General features: G+C 41.2%; 1 protein-coding gene across 1 annotated transcript in view; it reads right to left on the bottom strand.

Moving 5' to 3' along the window:
• The window catches only part of AMPKalpha (AMP-activated protein kinase alpha subunit), a 102,846-nt gene that overhangs the window by 60,934 nt on the left and 19,931 nt on the right, over window positions 1–21,981 (bottom strand). The window contains exons 2-8 of the mRNA XM_080277513.1: window positions 21,175–21,316; window positions 20,765–20,858; window positions 18,041–18,185; window positions 15,682–15,788; window positions 15,055–15,154; window positions 11,971–12,076; window positions 3,592–3,697 (exon numbers count right to left, since the gene is read on the bottom strand). Of these exons, the coding sequence (XP_080133639.1) occupies window positions 3,592–3,697; window positions 11,971–12,076; window positions 15,055–15,154; window positions 15,682–15,788; window positions 18,041–18,185; window positions 20,765–20,858; window positions 21,175–21,316 (800 nt within the window). The remainder of the gene's footprint in view (window positions 1–3,591; window positions 3,698–11,970; window positions 12,077–15,054; window positions 15,155–15,681; window positions 15,789–18,040; window positions 18,186–20,764; window positions 20,859–21,174; window positions 21,317–21,981) is intronic.

The following is a 21,981-nucleotide window of genomic DNA, read 5'->3' as shown; positions in this document are numbered from 1 at the left end:
ATGAATACTATCGATAATATGCTCTGTGAAATGGGCTTGACATTTATTCAACTACTATTCAAGACCCTAAAATCCTGGCTCCACCTCACAAGCCTATCCACCAGCTGGCAGAAACAGTTAGTAAACTTTTGATTTGATTCTGACAATAAAAAGTACCAATTATCTCTAACATTACTAGGGATGCACTTAGAATTTCTATTGTGGTCAAAGCATGATCATACTAAACAGTTTATGTGATGCCTTAACAGTCAAAATAACCATCCACTGCCTGAAACAACATATTGTAAAGAGTGGCCCTACCAAAAAGTCCTCCAGGAAAAATTTCTCTCCCTAAGCAGCTACAACCCCTGCAACAACTGTCATCCCTGACAGACTGCATTAATTTGTCCTTCCAGGTAGTCAGATACATGAAGCTGTCATTTATCGATGCCTAAGTGACTATTATTTTTTATACTGAGTCCACAGTAAAGTGTAAATAAAATAGTGCATTTAAGTCCTATTGTCAAGTTTAAAGTTAATTTGCCAATTTCTTCAAATTTACAGTACCAATCGTATGAAAAATCTGTGACACTTGGACCACATCCATGGCATATGATGAGTATTTTCCTTCCTACCTGAAACTGCCTGGTATCACACACCAGGGCTGTGGGGTCGGAATCGGACATGTGGGGTTGGAGTCAGAAGCAATTATAGTGATGCAGGAGTCGGAGTCAATAAAAAAGTCCCGACTCAGACTCTGATCACCAGTAAAGAAATTTTTAAACAATGTAGATGTAATGTGGAACTATTGCCTACTGAATGACAGCTTTTTCAGTTTTATTTCTTGTTGCTGCTGCAATTCTTTTTATTATCTTTTCTCTTATTTTCCACATTTTATTTAGGATTTGTTTGTTGTTTTCCTGTTCTTCGTTTATGTTGAACATAAACACAGATGCTGCCGTCTGTCGATGGAACGACAAGAACAGAATGTAAACTGACAACATGATCAGCATATTTCTCACTGAGAGAACATGTCTGGATAATTTTTTTATTCTAGAATTTAGATCTGATCAGCTGATTAGGTCAGGTGCAGGTAACGGGATGGGCCCATTATGACGTGGCAGGGGTAAACCAGCTCTGCTGTCAGGCCCTGCTGCGGATGTCGCTGATTGCACTGCACAGTTGACCCTCGTGCAGTGTGGTGTGGTGAGGATCTGTCCCTTCTTCCCTTGGGGATTAGATGTGAATGAATGTGTGTTATGAGTAAACTGGGAGTTTGTCATCCTGTCTCAGCTACCTCTCTTTCTTTAAGGGAAGCAGCCCAAGTATACAGTATACTGTAGAAAGACAGATAGATATAATCTAGAGGTGAGTTTCTTCATACAAAATTACTAGGATCAAAATGGTTACAGCATAAAGTGACATAGAAGCATTTGCCAGTACCTGTAAGCTGTGAGGTGGGACTTTTGTGCATGTGCAAGTCAGTCCAGCCCATCCATACACCCAACATTACCTGATTAGCCACCCCGCAGTGATCGTACTCACAAATTCTCAATACAGTATGTTTATAGATTTTCTTCCTTGCCTAAGTCTAATAAAATTATAGCAAATTTAACTACCTGTGTCCTGAGTTTCAGTCTTGATTGCATTTAAGAAACTATCTTTTGTCATAATGTGGCTACAACCATTAAAATCAAACCTTTAAGGATATAAATATTGAAAGTAGCCTGACAATTCATGAGGTTATGTTGGAATGACATCTTGTTTAAGTCATCATGGGACATTTATTATAGGGAGGGTCCAAGGGGTCGGAGTCAAAGTCGGAGCCGAACACACAAGAAATCAAGGAGTCGAAGTCAGAGTTGGATGTTTGGCGTACCGACTCCAAAGCCCTGTCACAAACTGCAAGTTTTCCCATGGTGGCCAAGATAAAACAAACCTTTTAGGAACCTAATACCAGGTCAAATATAGTCCCTCATTCCATATACGCTCAAAGCCAATCCTAACTATCAATCTATAGGTAAATGCCTTAATCCCGCAAGGAGTGGCTACAAACAAATCACCTCCAAGCTGCCCTGTCCTCTGCCATCAGGTTGCCCTTCCTCCAACTCATGCCACCACCATTCATATACAGTACCTCTTTACTACACTCCTCCACCTCACTCTCGGTCTCCCTCCTCATCCTCCTCTTCCCTTCCACCTTACTATTTCCACACTGGACAGAACTAAAAAACAAAAAGCCAAAAAATACCTTCATACCATATCTCCCCCCATCCCTTATTTAAAAAAATAAATAAATTAATAAAATGAAAGGATGACATAAAGTAAGGCTCACAAACAGAAAAATAAGCAGCATAAGAATGGAAGAACTACTGACAACTCAGTGAAGTGGATCTCACACAGATCCACACATCATTCAAGCTTTCAGAATCCTCACTCCACCTCACAGGCATATCTGTCTGTACAAATCTGTTATGTATTTTTCCTTAAAGATGCATTTTGAAATAAGTCACAGGAAGAAAAACCTCCCTACAAAAGGCCATTTTCTAGTGAGCTCAGAAAGCTTTTGATCATCATGTCTTTGGCTGATTGTTTTGTGCATTACATCTTATTATTCTCTTGTACTGTACAATATCTTATTATTCTCTTGTACTGTACAATATCTTATTATTCTCTTGTACTGTACAATATCTTATTATTCTCTTGTACTGTACAATATCTTATTATTCTCTTGTACTGTACAGTATCTTATTATTCTCTTCTACCGTACAGTATCTTATTATTCTCTTGTACCGTACAGTATCTTATTATTCTCTTGTACTGTACAGTATCTTATTATTCTCTTGTACTGTATTGTATGCATGTCTGTAATATCTACATTATGCAAAAACAAGTATGCATGTCTGTAACATCAACAGTGTGCAAAAACAAGTATGCATGTTTGTAACATCAACAAAGTGCAAAACAAGTATGCATGTTTGTAACATCAACAAAGTGCAAAACAAGTATGCATGTCTGTAACGTCAACAGAGTGCAAAAACAAGTATGTATGTCTATAATATCAACAGTACAAAAACAAGTATGCATGTCTGTAATATCGACAGAGTGCAAAAACAAGTATGCATGTCTGTAACATCAACAGAGTGCAAAAACAAGTTTGCATGTCTGTAATATCAAGAGTGCAAAAACAAGTATGCATGTCTGTAACATCAACAGAGTGCAAAAACAAGTATGCATGTCTGTAACATCAACAGAGTGCAAAAACAAGTACCAGTATGCATGTCTGTAATATCAACAAAGTGCAAAAACAGCATGAAAAGTTCCTGAGGACTTCACTACAACTATATCTTTTTCTATATTAATTCTCTGGAATATTTTATTCACTACAGGACTAATTTCTTATGCTGATGGAGTTAACAGAGGCTATATCTCTTCCATCCAGTTGGAACAGTTTCTCCTGAGGTGAATATGGCCACCTAAAGGTACCAAGAATTAAATTATAATTACATAAAAGTGCAGGGGTTAACATGCCAAATACAGAAGTAGATGGGTAAGGAAGAGGTGCTATACAGTCTCCTTAACTAAAGAGAATAACCAAGGAGAATCACATACCTCACATACTTCTGACACCGCCTCTTGGTCAATAACAGAGTTGTCGTGGTCATAAGGTGGGGGGAAGAGGTAAGCAGGCAGGTCCTTCTGGAACCACTCATGTTTCCTGCAAAAAAATTTCTTTCACTCATCACTTATCATCTAATCCAGTGTTGACCCATGACGAGTGTAGGAGCCTGGGGCTAGGCAAGTTGGTCCTGACATTTAAGATGAGAGAGACTGGCCTCACTCATCCCTGAGTGGCACTGCATGAGCAATTAACCCCAACCACCCCTTGGATATAAACCTGCACAGGCTCAATTCAATTGGAGCACCTTAATTACCCACTAAACCACCAGGTGCCATAATGTGGCTATATGATTACCACCCAGCACTGTAAATGGTTTCCTGGTGTACAGGAAACCATTTTGCATTTTAAAAAATAAATACAAACCTCACAAACATCCCAGACATGCCCTAGATGCACACAAAGCACACCCCCAGCACTCTCCACCCCTTGACACCTCCAATGAGGTTTGGATCTCTGTGGGTATGGATAAAATCATTTTTTTTTTTTTTTTTTTAATAACTGAACAGAGGAAGGAAAAACAAATGAATAAAAAAAAAAATAATAATCCATACACCAGATTACTGGTGTCCTCTGTTCATAAAATTTCTTTAACAGTTAGACATGAACAGCTGTAGGTTGAAGTTTGGAGGGAAACAACTCTGGGGAAGCGAGTTCCAAAGAGATGCAGTTCGGAGAATGAAAGAATTCTGATAAGCAGAAGTTCTGCAATATGGCTGAGTGACATTCCAGTCATGAGCGCTACCAGATGCCCGTGTAGCACGAGGGAAGGCATGGAGAGGTGGCACCATGGACGCATCATCATCTGAGCATTTGCCATAAAAATATCTGTAAAATAATGCAAGGGAGGCAACATTCCTTCTTACTTGTAGGGGAGGTAGTTTATTTGTAATGGCAGGGTAGTTAATAATTCTAACAGCCTTGTTCTGAATTTTGTCTAGTTGTTTTAATGCAACCTCTCCACATCCATTCCACAAGGGTGAGCAATATTCAAGCTGAGAGCGCACATGACTCTTATATATTATAGCTAACTGCTCATCAGTGAAGAAGTTACGGACTCTGACATTGATGTGAAGATGTAAAGTTCATAAAATTCTACAGTTGCAGCTTATATATTCATCCTTCAAAAGGTACAGTGACTAAATGAGTCTGTTTGTGACATAGTTCACGACAGACACTGGTTTTGGCCACCCCTGTGGTGCAACGAAAAGCATTATTACAATTCCTTTCCCTCATTCTCCCATCACAAAAAAGGAGGAATCTTTCCCATTTCACTCCTCTTAACTCCTATAGTGCTAACAGGATCAATCGATCCTTTTTCAGGATTACACAAGATACCAAATGTGATCGAATGAGGGGCTTTGGGGAATAACTACGGACACTAGGCTTCGGCCCGACTGTGACGTATATCAATGCAAACCAATGAGAAATAAGTCCTGAGTAGGGAGGAGGGAGGATCCGGGCCCATACCCATGGTGGGGGTGGGTGATTCCTCCACCACCCATTCCCTGCCTTCCTCTACCCCAAATACCTTTGTTCCCTCTCCCCCTCCGTTGCCTCCAACCACCTCCTGCTCCCTCCCTCCCCCTCCCCCAACATCTTCCATCACACTACTGTGGTTCCCTCCCCCTTTCCCCCCCTCCCTGTTTCCCTAGGGAGGGTTATATCCCCCCTACCAACCCTCCACATCCCTGTACTCCATCTCTGCCTGTCCTCTTCTTCTTGTCGAGTCTGTCTCCCACCTCTATATCCCTGTACCATCCCTCCAGGCCTCTCCTCATCCCGCCCCCACCCCCCACCCCCATAGTACGCCATCGACTTACAACTCACCCCCCCCCTACCTACAGTACTGTTACTATTCATGTTGTGTGTCTTCATTCCATACCAGATTATTGTTTGTGTAACTGTATATACTGATGCACGAAACATAGAATTTATGTTTTTCAAGTTGTTTTAATGAATCTCCGTGTATGTACCGTAATGTTTCCTGTAAATGTTAGTAAAGTTTGTTTTTTATAATAATAAATTGTGTATTTGTGTTTTTTTCTTATACTACCATCACTACGGTAAGACCTCACTGTAACGGACTAATTGGGGCCCAAACCATTCCGAAAAAAGTGAAATTCCGATAAAAGCGACATCTGGATTTTCCCCTGCTATCCTGGACTTATTCTGATTTATCAGACATTAGTTCGGATCACACTAACGGTTTTAAAACCATTTTCACAACCATTGCAGTACAGTACTCTACTGTATAATACCTTCACTACAATAATCAAATGGTATAATATATAAAATAATACAGTACTGGATGGATAGATGGATACGGTATTGTACGCTGATAAACATGTCTCTTATTTACCTTATTGTGAAGAACACAGCTGAAGTGGTCAGGCATTCCGGATGGCTTCCGGCTTTATTGGACTTTTTCCAGAATGTAAGAATTTAGTCCGGTAGCTCCACCATTCCAATAGAAGTGAATTCTGGACTATGGAAGTTCCTTTATATTGAGGTTTTACTGTATATCGCATCATTTCATTCGTTTCATTTTTAAAGGCTCCAGCATGCTTGCATGCATTGGTCTTGGGCACCTAATGGCAGCTATCCACGCTGCACAATCCATTGCAGCCTCCCTGTTCAGTCCCTTAACCCTGAGGTCACATTTAATGACCTCGTCCCATGTCTTTCTCAGTCTACCCCTCATAACCCCACCCCCAATATTAACACTTCTCACCTTCCTCACCCAATTATCATCCCCTATCCTCTCCACATGTCCAAACCATTTCAATCTACCTCTCCTCATCACAACACCAATACACTCCAGTTCCATCCTACATCTCAACTCTTCCATCGTAAACCCAGCCCCCCCGGACCTTGCACGCAGGGACACCCTAAACATCCACCTAATCATTGTCATTTCTGTACATCAGAGCTGGCGAATATCCTCCTCCTTTACTGCCCAGGTCTCACTACCATACAGCATTACACTCCTAACACATGACGCAAACAAAGACCCCTTAGCACATAGGGAGAATCCTCTCAATGTCAGAAGAGGCAAGAGCTCCCTGAACTTATTCCAACCACTTCTCACCCTAGTCGCAGAGCTACCTCCAGCTCCACCTCCAGCACACAGCATGTCTCCCAAATAACAAAACTCTTCCACACACTCAAGAGATTCACCAGCAAGTTCAATCCTTTCACGCCTGACAATCTCCACCTGCTCTCCCCGACACGCCGTACACATAAAATCAGCATTAACTCGAAGTCTACCTCTGATACCACTACATCTCTTGTGCACCCATTTATCACAAACACTGCACAAGATAGAATTACTTCCCACGCCCTTGTGGCAAACTGCACATGGCCACTCTCCCTCGTCTTTGACAGTACCACCACCAACCCTAGATATCATCACTTTTGTTTTATCTGCATTTACCCTTAAGCCCTTGTGCCCCATACCATCTCTCCACTTCCTAAACCTTTCCTCCGCCTCCCTTTCGTTCTCTGCAATCAACACCAAATCATCAGCATACAACATCTCCCAAGGGAGTCTGTTTCTAAAGTCATGTGCAAGGGCTTCAAGTACCACGATAAACAACATGGGACTCAAAACTGACCCCTGATGCACACCAACATTCACGGAAAACTCATCACTCAAATCTCCATTCACTCTTACCTGGGTGCGAGCACCCACATACATTGCCATAACCACCCTAACCAGCCACTCCTCCAAGCCAAGCTTTCTCATTGCCCACTTCACCACCTCTCTAGGGACTCTGTCAAAGGCCTTTTCCAAATTAACAAAAACAAAATAAAGATCCCTTCTCCTACCAATATATTTTTCCTGAAGCTGTTGAACAATGACTATGGCATCAGTGGTACCCCTACCTGGCATAAACCCAAACCACATCTCATCAATATTCACTCTTTCTCTAATCATAACTTCTAAAACTCTCTCCATTACCTTCATTATCTGATCTAAAAGCTTTATACCCTCTATAATTTCCTCTTTCCAGGGCATCACCCTTCCCTTTATACACATTTACAATTACACTCTTCAGCCAATCATCTGGGACAACACACTCATAAATAATCATATTTATCAGGTCAGTGACTAACCTCACCCCTATATCTCCTGAGGCCTTCAACATTTCGGCAATCAACCCAGACACACCTGCTGCCTTCCCCACCTTCATCCTGCCTATTGCCTCACTCACAGTAGCAGCATCAATCAAAGCCAAGGGCCAAACACTGGGTCTGCTGGCTCCAAACCTTCCCTGTCCCAGTCAAACTCCTCATTCAACAACCAGCTATAATGCTCTCTCCATGCACTTTAATATCCTCACAGTTCACCACTACCCTTCCTTCATCATTCTTCACACACTGCTCACCTATAAAATCCCGATTATCCCTCTTCATCTGATTTGCCACCTTAAATATCATATTTTTCCTTTCCCCATGATTTAGGTCATCAAGTAAAAGTCTCTGTGATTCAGACCTTGCCCTGTAAACCTCTCTACTAGCCCTACGCTTGGCAGCCAAATATTCCTCTTTGCTACCACCCTTCTTCCATTCCCGGAAAAGCCTCCTTTTCTCCTTAACTGCAGCTTCTACACCCTCATCCCACCACCAAGTTACTTTATGTCTTGGTGGTCCTCTTGTCCAACCTGCATGTTACATCAGTAACTCTCAAGAAATTGTTCTTGAGGGCTATGTACTGTTCATTAATGCCTCTGTCTACAGCTCCCTGTTCTGCCACCACTCTCCTCATCTCACTATAGTAGGCATCCCTTACTACTTGGTTTTTCAGCTTCCATATTTTCCTCCTAGGTACATAAGTCCTCTTTTTCATCACACGTTCTTTAAGCACCACATCACAAATCAATAGTTTGTGCTGCTGCACACACTCCTCACTTCCTATAACTTTAACATCCCTCACTAACCTCCTCTCAGCCCTCCTAACCAGAAAATAATCTATCTGACTGCTATTTCCCCCAGACTCATACATAATTAATCTACTCTCTCTTTTCCTAAAATATGTGTTGCACACAATAATGTATGTTGCCTCCCCAAACTCGAGTATCCTTTCCCCTTCTGCATTCCTTATACCACACGCACATCCCCCATGTACTCCTTCATAACCTTGTGCAGCTTCACCTACATGACCATTTAAGTCCCCTCCCAAAACCACTATCTCATCATCCCACATACCACCTACAACAAGTATTAAATCATCCCAAAATCTATCTTTCTCTGCTTCATCCAATCCTGCCTGTGGAGCATATATAACTGCAGCTATCTTTCTATCGAATAGAATTTTCACTACCAATATCCTATCGCTTACTCTTATAACATTCAAAACATATTCCAGCCATTTCTCCGCAACCACCACACCAACACCCCCATATCCATCGTCCCCCCCTGCCAAAACAGCTTATAATAACAGTCCTTCCCAACAATCTTTCTGGCTGATCCACCCCTGTACCAGACTTCCTGCAATGCATTTTTTTCCCCACTGAAATTCTTACAGCTACTTGATTTGACAGCTCTCAGGGGAGGGGATGGGGGGGAAGGGATGAGGGGAGACGGGTGAGGGGGAGTGGATGCTGGAGTGTGTGAGTAACACCAAGAAAAGGATTTTGCATGCCTTTTTTTTTTTTTTTTTTTTTTTTTTTTTTTTTTATGACAGCTGGACACCAGGAAACCATTTACTACACTTGGAGGTAACCACATACCCAAATTTTGGTGGCTGGTGGTTTGGTGGGTAATTGTTGTGCTCCAATTGGATTGAGCTGGTGAAGGGGTGATTGGGGTTTATTGCTCACATAATGCCACTCAGGGATGAGTGAGGCTGGTCACTCTTATCTTAAATGTCAGGACCAACTGCCTAGTCCCGGGCTCCTACGCTCCTCATGGGGCAACATAGGATTGGATGATGAATGAAAGGGTGGACAGCTACATAGCTATGACGGAAGGGGATGGGGGAGGGAAGGTGGGGAGGGGAGCAGTGTTGGGGGGAAGGGTGGTGGGAGTGTGTGAGGAACACTGACAATTATTTTGCATGCTACTGTCTGGGGAAAAAAAAAAAACTGGAAAATTCTGAAGGGGGGCATGGGTGATGGGGGAAGGGCAGAAGAGAGGGAAGGGTGATAGGAGTGGGTAAGGAAGGTAATGGGAGGGGAAGAATGAGGGAAGAATGGGGTGGGGGCACACAGAAAACTGGAGTCGCCCTGCCTGGAAAGCTAACTTTTTTCATCTTTGACAGGCTATAGCTCATGAACAAATTGGTCTAAAATGCTCTAGTTTGTGGCATAAGGTGTGTAAATTCAAGCTCTAAACCTTGGGCACAACACTTTTTACTTCTGTAAGAGTAAAAAAATCAGCTCCATATACTGTACAGATTTTCACACCAGTATGGTTGATCAAACTGCGTATCTTAAGGGTTAAGTATAGGGTTCCAAGTATAAGCCACCCATTTAGTGCATTTACGGCCCCTTGGTGGCACCACATAACCAAAAGGAAAGAATGATTTTAATCGTTTCATCCTGAGGGACTTTTTCTGAGCTGAATAAAAGTCAGGCATTAGCCTGAATAAGAAAGTGTATAGCCTTGTACTGAAGAGATTAATGATTAACGCTAAAAGCTTATCCCATATTGCCCACCTTCAAGTGTTGGGGCTTGAAGCTAGGTTGCATCACTCTGATATACGTATGGGTAGTTGACCAGCCTACTCCCCTTGGTGCAAGAGTATATTTAAACAAATGGATGATTTTCTTTTTTTTTATATATACCTAGGCTGCTTCCCTCAAGGAATGGGAGGTAGCCGAGACAGGACGACACACTCCTAATTTACTCATCCACTCAAACACATTCATTCGCATCTTTCCCAATTTACTCATCCACTCAAACACATTCATTCGCATCTTTCCCAATTTACTCATCCACTCAAACACATTCATTCGCATCTTTCCCAATTTACTCATCCGCTCAAACACATTCATTCGCATCTTTCCCAATTTACTCATCCGCTCAAACACATTCATTCGCATCTTTCCTAATTTACTCATCCGCTCAAACACATTCATTCGCATCTTTCCTAATTTACTCATCCGCTCAAACACATTCATTCGCATCTTTCCCAATTTACTCATCCGCTCAAACACATTCATTCGCATCTCACCCCCAAAGGGAAGAAGGGACAGATCCTCACCGCACCACACTGCACAAGGGTCAATTGTGCAGTGCAAGCAGTGACATCCGCAGCAGGGCCCGACAGCAGAGCTGGTTTACCCCTGCCACATCATAATGGATCCATCCCATTACCCGCAGCTGACCTGATCAGATGATCAGACAAAATGCGGAAGAATATCCCCTCAGGGCTGTGTCATCATTTATTCATTCACAATTTCCCTCCGTTCATTTCTATCACGCAGAGCCACTCTTCCGTGCTCAACAGACATCCCTCTTGCATCCAACGCTCTCTTCACACTGTCCATCCGTCCTATTCGTAGTCTTCCACTCAGACTTACACCTCTCACATCAGATCTAGTTACCTCTTTCACCAATCGCTCATTATCCATTCTCTCCATATGCCCAAACCCCATCGCAACACCCTCTGCTCAACTTGATCAGCCATCTCCCGAACAACTCCAGTTCTCCTTCGCACTTCATCATTTCTCACTCGATCCATTCACGTCAATCCACACGTACTCCTCAGACACCTCATCTCCATTACATTCAAACTTTTCCTCTCTGCTATACCCATCCTTCAATACAAAGACTATTCTCCTGCATTATTCTGGATATGTACAAATCATTAACCACCACAGAAATAAACATGTCACAACAGACAGACAGATGGACAGATAGATAAACAGATAAAGAGACAGACAGAAAGACAGGAAGAACCTCTTATGGTTACATGAGGTTATTGTTGTTATTGCTTGACTCAGGCCTATTTGGCCAAGTAAACCCACCGACCATTGGTAAGCAATTATATCTATGGGGGTCATCTACAAGTATAACATGGAGTGATCTGGCAACCATTTGTGGCAAACAGCACCTTACCACAGTTAGACCAGGGTCTTTCCCATGGTGAGGTGAGAGGAAAAATGAGGAGATTTGGCTCCCACGTGGATACCACAGTGGCTACACCCATAGTGCACACATAGGCTCCTCACCAGGATCACAACAGAGGCTAATAGAATAACTGTGCACAAACAAGATTTCACCTATTAATATAACACATGGGATCCAAGAAAAGTTAATAAACAAAAATGATATACTGGTGTGTGCATGCATATTATACTCACTTAATATCTTCAATGCTGGCTCTCTTCATGGGGTCAACCATCAGCATGTGTAGCAACAGCCTCACAACACTCTGATTCAGGTAGTCTGGGATCTGGAACACTCCCGCTGAAACAAAACAAATATCACTATCTCTTCCACTAATATCTGTCCAACGATCTACAGGATAATGTTGAATCCTGGGACTGAAGGACATCCAGGAATTTCTGTCTTCATTAAATAATGACCTTATCTCCAACACTACCCTCTCTCCATCATATATTTCTCTTACTATGTTCTTGTCTATTACTTCTTCATCCATCCAACCACTCATATATTGTAAATGGTTTACGAGGTCTGTCCTAAAAGAAACCAAACTGTTTAAATAGTGCACCAACTAGTTGGTGTAGCATGATGACAATGGGACTGCTGTGTTGTGATGACTTTGAGCTTTAGTCTAACACTAGCCACATCATGTCCTGTCACTTGTTCACTGGGATACATGCACCTGAGTACATGTGTGTTTAGTGCACTTGGTGATTTGGTACAAGTTGAACAATGAAGGAGCTTGAAAAGCAATGTGTTTGTGTGAAATTATATTTCAGATTGGGAATAACTTTTATGAAGACTTTTAAAATGTTGCAACAGGCTTATGGGGAGGATTGTTTAAGACGTATGCAGTGTCACAAGTGGTTCCAGCAGTTCAAACTGTGAAGAATATCCACCTAATCCGATCACAAAACTAGACAGCCATTCACATCATGAGACGACAATTGCATAAAGAGCATGCTGCGATCTGTGGAAGCCGATGCCTGACTGTCCGTGATGTTTCTGAAGAAGCAGGAATCCGTAAAAGTTTATGCAACACAATTTTAACTGAAAAGCTGAACATGCACTGCGTTGCCGCAAAATGTGTGCCACATCTGCTAACAGATCATCAAAAAGAGAACCATGTCATGGTCAGTCAGGAACTGTTTGATTACCTGAATGCTGCTGAAAATTTTCTGAAAAATGTCATAACAGGTGATGAAACATGGGTGTGTGGCTACGATGTCGAAACTAAAAGGTAGTCGTCGCAGTAGGTCGGAACACCATCACCACAACCAAAAAAAAATCATGTCAGAGTCATTCCAATGTGAAGGTGATGTTGACTGCTTTTATTGAAAGGGCGTCATTCATCATGAGTTTGTCCCACATGGTCAGACTGTATATACAGGGCTTTACTTGGACGTCCCAAAGCGTTTAAGGGAGGCAGTATGGACAAATAAAGCTTAGGTGCTGCACCGTTACAATGCACTTCCTCATGCACTACTCCTTATCCATAACTTTTTGGTGAAACATGAGATAACTATCATCCCTTAGCCACCCTACACTCTGAATCTGGCCCCCTGCAGATTTTTTTTTTTTTTTTTTTTTTTTTTCCTAAAGCTGAAATCCACCTTGAAAGGATGCAGATTTCAGACAACAGAAGAGATAGAAAATTTATCAAGTGCACTAAAAGTATATTCAAGAACAAGTACTTTGATGACAAAGTGATGTGGCGTGAAGCAGCTAGCGTCAGACTAAAGTTCAAAGTCACCACTACAGAGTGGTCCCATCATGATCATGCTATGCCAGCTGGTTGGTGCGCTATTTAAAAAGTTCAGTTTTTTCGGACAAACCTCGTATCAATCTAACTTGCAACTTCATCTTTGGCAGTGGTAAAAGTCAGATATCTCTATACATTTCATCATGGCATTTAAGTGAGAACAACTGCCTCACTATTAAGAGGCCTGACTTCAATTTCCTCTACAGGATAACTGAGCTGGAAGACCTTGGAACATATTCCTGTCAGCTTTGAAGACCTTTTAGCACCCTTTCCTTTGTTATTTATTTTGCACATTATCAGTATGCTTTTGTGTGCCATTTATATCTTTTTAATATCAAAGCATACTGCATAAACAATCTGACAGAACACATGCATATCCAATACTAAAAAACAAGCTGACATAGGAAAGGTGCTAGAAAGCCTCCTTCCCCCAAACAAATAAGCTCCTTTGGGTCTGTGGGTCATATTCTCATCAGCTTAGAATGTCTACTAGCATGCCACCCTTACAAATTTATATAAAGATTTCACACACTAATATCACCTTACATTTATGAAATCGATGTTGATATAAAAAGACGCAATGTGGTAGGTGGGGGCGCTCACCATCCACTCACTTGATGTAGTGCTGCTCTCAGGTGTATGCCCTTTCCTCTCTTCTATCCTTCCTTCCTCTACTGTCTTTCTTTTCTTCTTTCTTTCCTCTTCCTTCTGTTTACAGGTGACTCTACAATGAATGACATGCCAAATGGTTTTCTGTACACCAGGGAACCATTTACTATGCACAGTGGTAACAATATAGCCAAATTATGGCACCTGGTGGTTGAGTGGGTAATTAAGGTGCTCCAGCCAGACTGAGCCTGTGTAGGTTTACATTCAAGGGGTGGTTGGGGTTTACTGCTCATATAAAGCCACTCAGGGATGTGTGAGGCTGGTTTCTCTCATCTTAACCTGTGGGTTGTGCAATTACCTTTTTTATCCCACTCTGTGCTGGAGAAAAAAAAAAAAAAAAGTTTTTGTTTATGATAAACTTGAAGATATACATCCAGGGAATCATCTGGTGGAGAAAAAAAAAATCTCTCTCTCCCCATCTTTGCGTAGCATCATGCGTAAGTTTGCATGAGGGTGAAGTAAAAAAAAAAAAAAAAAAAAAAAAATCTTTTTTTTAAGTTTTCTTTATTATAACCTTGAAGATAAACATCGAAGGCATCATCTGGTGGAAAAGAAAAAAATCTCCCTTTCTCTGTCTTTGCGTAGCGGAATGCGTAAGTTTGCGTAGGGGTGGAATAGTTAGTGGTGATGCATGGTCACTGGAAGGTTAGCATAGCATGAGCTGTGGCTTGCTATGCGACGCTACCCAGCCTGTGCTGTGGCTCGCAATCCACGGGTTAAATGTCAGGACCAACTTGTCTGGCCCCGCACCCCTACATTTCTCATGGGGCAACACAGGATCAGCTGATGTATGTAATACAATGCACAAATGTATAAAACTATAATGGATAAAGAAAATGCAAAATCTTACACTTGATCTTCCTGAAGAGTGTGGGGACATGCTCATCATCGAAAGGGAGTGTCCCACAAAGGAGTGCGTAAAGGATGATGCCACATGACCAAACGTCCACCTGTGCACATGTTATCAAATCACTGCCTTAAAAAAGCAAAATTAAGTGTATAACGACAGGCATCTTGTGTCGTGTTAGAAGTTGTTTTCTAAAGTCCAGGCCACAAAATGCTTGGGAGTTCCACTGGAAAAACATGACAGTATGTAATAGGTACTGACTAACTGATATCACTTGTATTTATGGTAATATATGATGAAAATTTCTAATACTGTACTTGTTGCTGATCTGTGTTTTTCTTCTTAATCTCACGGTTCCTGATTTTACAGGGTAGTGTTTGAAAGAAAAAGATATACTTTTTTTATATATTTATCAAAGCTATATGACATCTCTCAGACAAATGCTTAAAAATTTGGTGCCTGGGAGATAAAAAAAATAAGCAACTATTGTATTTTTAACCAATAACATGGACCAAGAAGTATTATTAATTCTTTCAGAACAATGTGTATGCTGCATCCTAAACAATTTTATTTACCTTAGGGGAAATTTCTTGTAATGACCAGGGTAAAAACAACAGAATACAGACTTACTTCTGGACCGGCATAGAGTTTGCCTGATATGACCTCTGGGGCAGCATAGTTTGGGGAGCCACAGCTGGTGCGCAGGAACTCACCATCTACCATGATGTTTGACAGACCTGACAAACGCAACACATCATTATCATCATCATCATCATCCGGACCTCCTTTTCCACCCTAGGGCAGGGTGAAGACTTAGTAACAACCATACAGCCCATGTCTGTCCACTCCAATGGGCCACACTTCCATTCACTCATCATGGAATCCTGGCTGTATCTAATATGCCAAAAACTTTCACCACATTCCATCACTTCACATTAATGTATCTGACAAAGTCAACCTAAATGCTGTCATGTTAAAAAGGGACACCAAATTCCTGATCATGCACTTCTTCTCACAACATTCATTTCTTGTCAGTCTCCTAGCCTCACCGACTTCCATACCTCTCTTCCTCACACACTCATCCACCATATTCCTCCACCTTCTCCTTGGCCTACCTCACCTCCTCCCTCCTTCAAATTTGCTCAGATATACCTTTTTCACCACTTTGTTGTTATCCATTCTGTCTGCATGACCATACCATCTCAGTACACTCTCTCGATTCTGGCATCCACAGACTTCCTCACTCCACATCTTTCAAAAATCACATTATTCCATATCCTATCGACTCTCTGTACTCCACATACATTCCTCAGCAGTCCCATCTCCACTGCTCTCACTCTTGACCTTTCATTTTCATGCCACACCATAGTCTCACATCTACATGTTAAAGTTGGCCCTAACACTCCTTCACGTTAGTCTCACGCAGCTGCAGCACCCAAGAGTTTGTTTCTTATCAGGGCCTTCATAGCCCTGGCTACCTTCCTTCTTTGTGTCACTCTACATTCCACTTCTTTTGCACATTTTCCTCCCTTTTCTATCACTGTGCCCAGGTATCTGAACTCTCTCACCAATTCCAGTCACTCTCCATTCACTGTAACATCACACTGGATGTCACCTTCTCTCTCGATTACCATCACTTCACTCTTTTCTACATTTACTCTCAAGGCATGACGCTCACAGACATCAGCAAAACTCCGCACTAGTCTAACAAGCTCTTGTCTGGTATTTGTAATTAGCACTGCATCATCAGCATACAACAAATTCGAGATACTCCATCCATCACTATTCATTACCAACGCCATCCCTCTCTCCACTACTTGCGTTTTTAATTCTCTCATCACCCCATCCATATACTGTATGTACTGAACAACCATGGGGACATCACACAACCTTGTTGCATGCCCAGAATGACAGTGAACCATTCACTTTGATGCCCATTAACCCTTAAACATGCCTCACTATCATCCTAAAAACACTTGAAAACACCTAGCAGCTTACCATCTAAAACGTGCATGCACAAATCCTTCCACAATCCTTCTCTGTCTACTTTGTTGTATGCTTTTTCCAGATCCATAAATGCCATGAACACCTTATAGCATTTCTCACAAGCCTTCTCAACTATCTGTCTCACTGCAAATATTTGATCCACACATCCTCTGCCACTCCTAAAGCCACCCTATTCATAACTCACTAGGACTTCTGAATCTCTCTTACTTTATAATAATTCTTCCATATACAGTATATATATATATATATATATATATATATATATATATATATTCATTCATTCATTCCTCATCCAATCCTACACTGCCCCATGAGGAGTATAGGAGCCCGGGGCTAGGCAGTTGGTCCTGACATTTAAGATGAGAGTGACCAACCTCACTCATCCCTGAGTGGCATTACGGGAGCAACAGACCCCAACCACCCCTTGGATATAAACCTTCACCGGCTCAATCCGACTGGAGCACAATAATTACCCACTAAACCACCAGGCGCCAAAATTTGGTTATATGGTTACCACCCACCATAGTAAAAGGTTACCTGGTGTACAGGAAACCATTTGGCTTGTCACTCAGTGCAGAGTCACCCACAGGCAGAAGGACGAGGAAAGAATGAAGGAATGAAAGACAGAAGAGGGCATGTAAAGTCACCCGTAGGCAGAATGACGAGGAAAGACTGAAGGAAAGAAAGACAGAAGAAGATGGAAGGAAAGAAGGATGAAGCGGAAAGGGCAGACACCCAAGAGCAGCACTACATTGAGTGAGTGGATGGTGAGTGCCCCCACCTACCACAAAGATTACAAATGAAAATATTTTGACAATAATTTTTCAGTACTCACTGTAATGCACTTGATGAGTACATGTCACAAAGACACAGACTGCACACAAACCAAAGGTCAACAAAAATTACATGGTATTACTGAGCTTTATCATTCTTTCTGAAATGAAATGAGTGAGAAGAAAACAAAGAATGTCAATGACTTTACCAAAATCGGCAATCTTAACATGAAGGTTGTGATCAAGAAGTAGGTTCTCTGGCTTGAGGTCCCTGTGAACCACCATGTGGCGGTGACAGTAGTCCACACCTGAGATGATCTGCTGGAAAAATCTTCGTGCCTCAGACTCCTTCAACTGCAATTGACATCATCTATTACCACCCTATTCTTGTACTATCAAACAATGTTATTCAGCTTCAGAGAGATGTTTCTAACTGGACAAATTTTGATACAGTCATCACTAATCCCTACACAAGTACTCTCTCCAAACTGAATAATCATAGCAGCATGTAGCAAAAATAAATGAAAAATGTCACTAGACTGAAGTCATTAACCCCTTGAATTTGAAGAAATATTTTTAAATTTTCCTTAGATCTGGAAAGAGCTGTAAAAGTGACGGGGAAACTGATGGCTATATCTAGCCCCTCACGCCTGAAAAATCTTCTCTAAGCTAAATGAAATTGTCTGGTGATAACAGCATTACAATACAGTACACAATACATCATATGGCTGAGGTCAACCCATCTGCTCTTATGAGCACACTTAATCTCTTCAACACAATGATGTGTTTCTATCTTATTCTTGTTACTATTACATGATTCTGGTCATTCTTCAAGAGGTCACTTGCAGGTGTAGGGCTAGAAACAGTCACCATAAACCCCTTTAGCAAGATGTCTCTAAGTTCAACAAATTCATCTGAAGGTACCAAGAACATACAAAACATGTCATCATTGCACCAAACGACTGCTCAAGTGAGAGCAAATCTTACCAGACAGGCTGTAAAACTATCACTATTAGTCCTTTTACTGTTATGAATGTACTTAAGTTCATTGTTAAGATTTATAGCAGGCAATTTTCTTCACCTGAGGGAATCCTTGTCTCAGTTCTGTGACTCTGTCATGATTCACAGTTGGAGATGGATGGAATTAATGTATTATAGTAATGAGAAACTAATGAACAGAAATGGAAATTCAGTGCAAATGTCAACACCTTCCTTATGACAATAAACAAGCTATTATTAAATTATATTCTCCCTACTACACAATGATTTTATCAGTAAAGATCCCTCATTTTGAAGGGGAAGGATATAATATACAGTATACCCCCTACAGTCCAAAGAATCTCTCCTAAGGTAAAACAACTCATGGTAGTATGAAGAAACTAATGACAAAGTCACTGGATTCAAAGGATTCGCATGATTCAGTTGTTGGTGTACTGACAAAGTGAAATAAAGTGCTCAAGAATATATCAGGGCTCTTGCTAACTGCCGATGGTTGCGAGCCATTTGGCTCCTATGGTTTCAGATTTACGAGCCAAATAAATTTTTAGTAGCCAAACTGACTAAGAGCCGAAATATTTTATGAACAATAAATATATTTATTTATTTATTTACACAGTCTATTTTTAAACATGCACAATGGTGACAAGGAAAGACTTAATAATCAATCACAATGTGCTTTTTTGTTCATTTAAGTGAGATTTACTTATTTTGTAGTTTACTGGGTTTTGAAGTGGATGTATTTTCTCCTCGCCAAAAGGCGACTTGCATGTAAAATTTGTTCGCCAAAGGGAAAAAATACTCGCATTTGCGAGCTGCAGCTTGCCAAACAAGAGCCCTGTACATCAACTGCAGAAGTAAAATTGGAGGTAATAATAGATGAAGTGAAATAACGTGCTCAAGAACATGTCAACTCCAGACGTAAAAATGGAGGTAATAATAACTGCATTACTGATAAACTGCAAGTACTGATGGGGAACATTCATAACAATAGTATGGAGTAAATAATGTGTTGATCCAAACCTCCATAGCACACAGGTTCTTCACCATTATCATCAATCTTTAGGAAGTACAGTACTCATTATAGGTCATGGATATGCTCCAAAATATTACAGTTTTCATAGAAGTGGTACTGTTGTTGATGTTGCTGATCAATTCCAGTCTGTCTGTCTGAGAGGACCCATCAAACTACAGGCAAGCAACCGCACCTGCAGGACCATCTCACGCGGTGTACTTCATTATGCAGTATTCCAATAATTATAATACAACCATCCATCATCCAATCCTATGTCATCCCATGAGCAGCGTAGGAACCCGGGTCTAGGCAAGTTGGTCGTGACATTTAAGATGACATTGACCAGTCTCACTCATCCCTGAGTGGCATTACATGAGCAATAAACCCCAACCATCCCTTGGATAAAAACCAACACAGCCTCAATCTGACAGGAGTACCTTAATACGTCATCTAATCCTGTGTTGCCCCATGAGGAGCATAGGAGCCCAGGGCTAGGCAAGTTGCTCCTGACATTTAAGATGAAAGTATCCAGCCTCACTCCACCCTCAGTGGCATTACATGAGTAATAAACCCCAACCACCCCTTGGATAAAAACTGACACAGGCTCAATCCAGCTGGAGCCCCTTAATTACCCACTAAACTGTCAGGTGCCATAGCTTGGTCATATGGTTACCACCCAACACTGTAAATGGTTTCCTGGTGTACAGGAAACCATTTGGCTAATCACTCGGAGTAGAGTCACCCAAAGACAGAAGGAAGAGATAGAAAGATGGAAAGACAGACAGAAGAGGAAGGAAGGAAAGAAGGAAGGAAGAGATGAAAGGGCAGCAACCCGAGAGCAGCACCACATCAGGTGAGTGGATGGTAAGTGATAATAGTAACAATATACAGATTACAGCAATGTAAAAGATTGTAATCACACCTTGCCTTTCTGCTTGATATAGTCGAAAAGTTCTCCCCCAGATGCATATTCCATCACCATGAATATGTCTGTGGGAGTGCTGATCACTTGGTACCTGCATATGAAGAGAGGATAAGTAACATAATGTTGAAATATTCTATATTTTGGCATAATCATATCAGTGAATAAATCTCACTTTATGTTAATAAGAATGGGAACACCATATAGGTAAAAATGCTTCTAAGTAAACTGAATCCAATCTCCTTCATAGCTACTCTTCCCTTGTGCTAAACAAAATAAAATGATCAATAAATAGTGTATAGCTCTGTACTATGAAGATGTACACACACACACTTTCTCTCTCTCTCTCTCAACCTGACCTTGTATTATACCGTAACTCTTCGTGATATTATTAAATCCCAAAGCCTCACAATTTGATGATGTGTGGGTGGCGGAAGAGCTTGAGGTTGGTGATCTCCCTCTTGATCTTGCTAACCATGTCCAAGTTCTTGATTGTCTTGCGGTTAAGGATCTTGATGGCCACCTTGGTACCCGTAAGAATGTGCTCTCCATCTGTCACACCCAAGTAATATTTTGTCATTAATAAATTAATACTGTACTGTACAGGTACTTCTTGTTTTAATCTGTTTTACCCAAGTTACAAGAAACATGCTCTCCACCTGTAACACCCAGGTAAGATTTTATCATTAATAAATTAGTACAGTACACCCTTGATATAACAAACTGATTGGGGGGAGGGGTGGGTCACTATAACTGAAAGTTTACTATATACAAGGGGTCAGTATTTCCAAAGGATTACAGAACTCAGTTTGCTAAACAAGAGGAGTTGTTCGGTCCTACGTGCTCAAACATAACCTAAATTAACCCTATAAAGTTTTACATGGAAAATTCAAGGATTTATGAAGCTGTACATGTAAATACGATATTGTATGAAGTTGTACATATAAATACAATACCTATTATAAGTATACAGTATAATGTAGTATTGTTAGAGTACACTTACTGTGCCAGGAAGGGATGCTATTGAATTACAGTTCTTGTGCAAAGAAGGGATGCTGTTGAAGTACACTTACTATGCCAGGAAGAGATACTGCTGAAGTATACTTATTGTGCCAGGAAAGGATGCTGTTGTCACCGTGGGCTGATTCCCTAATGTCCCCCTCATTTAGCAACCTTAGTTCGCAAAATCCAGGGGAAGTTCAGTCGCGATTTGGTTG

This window comes from Coenobita brevimanus, chromosome 70 (assembly GCF_032717465.1).
Source record: "Coenobita brevimanus isolate Jiangsu-jjx chromosome 70, ASM3271746v2, whole genome shotgun sequence".
NCBI lineage: Eukaryota > Metazoa > Arthropoda > Malacostraca > Decapoda > Coenobitidae > Coenobita > Coenobita brevimanus.
The sequence above is the reverse complement of the archived record's forward strand: the minus strand, read 5'-3'. Positions and strand labels throughout refer to the sequence as shown.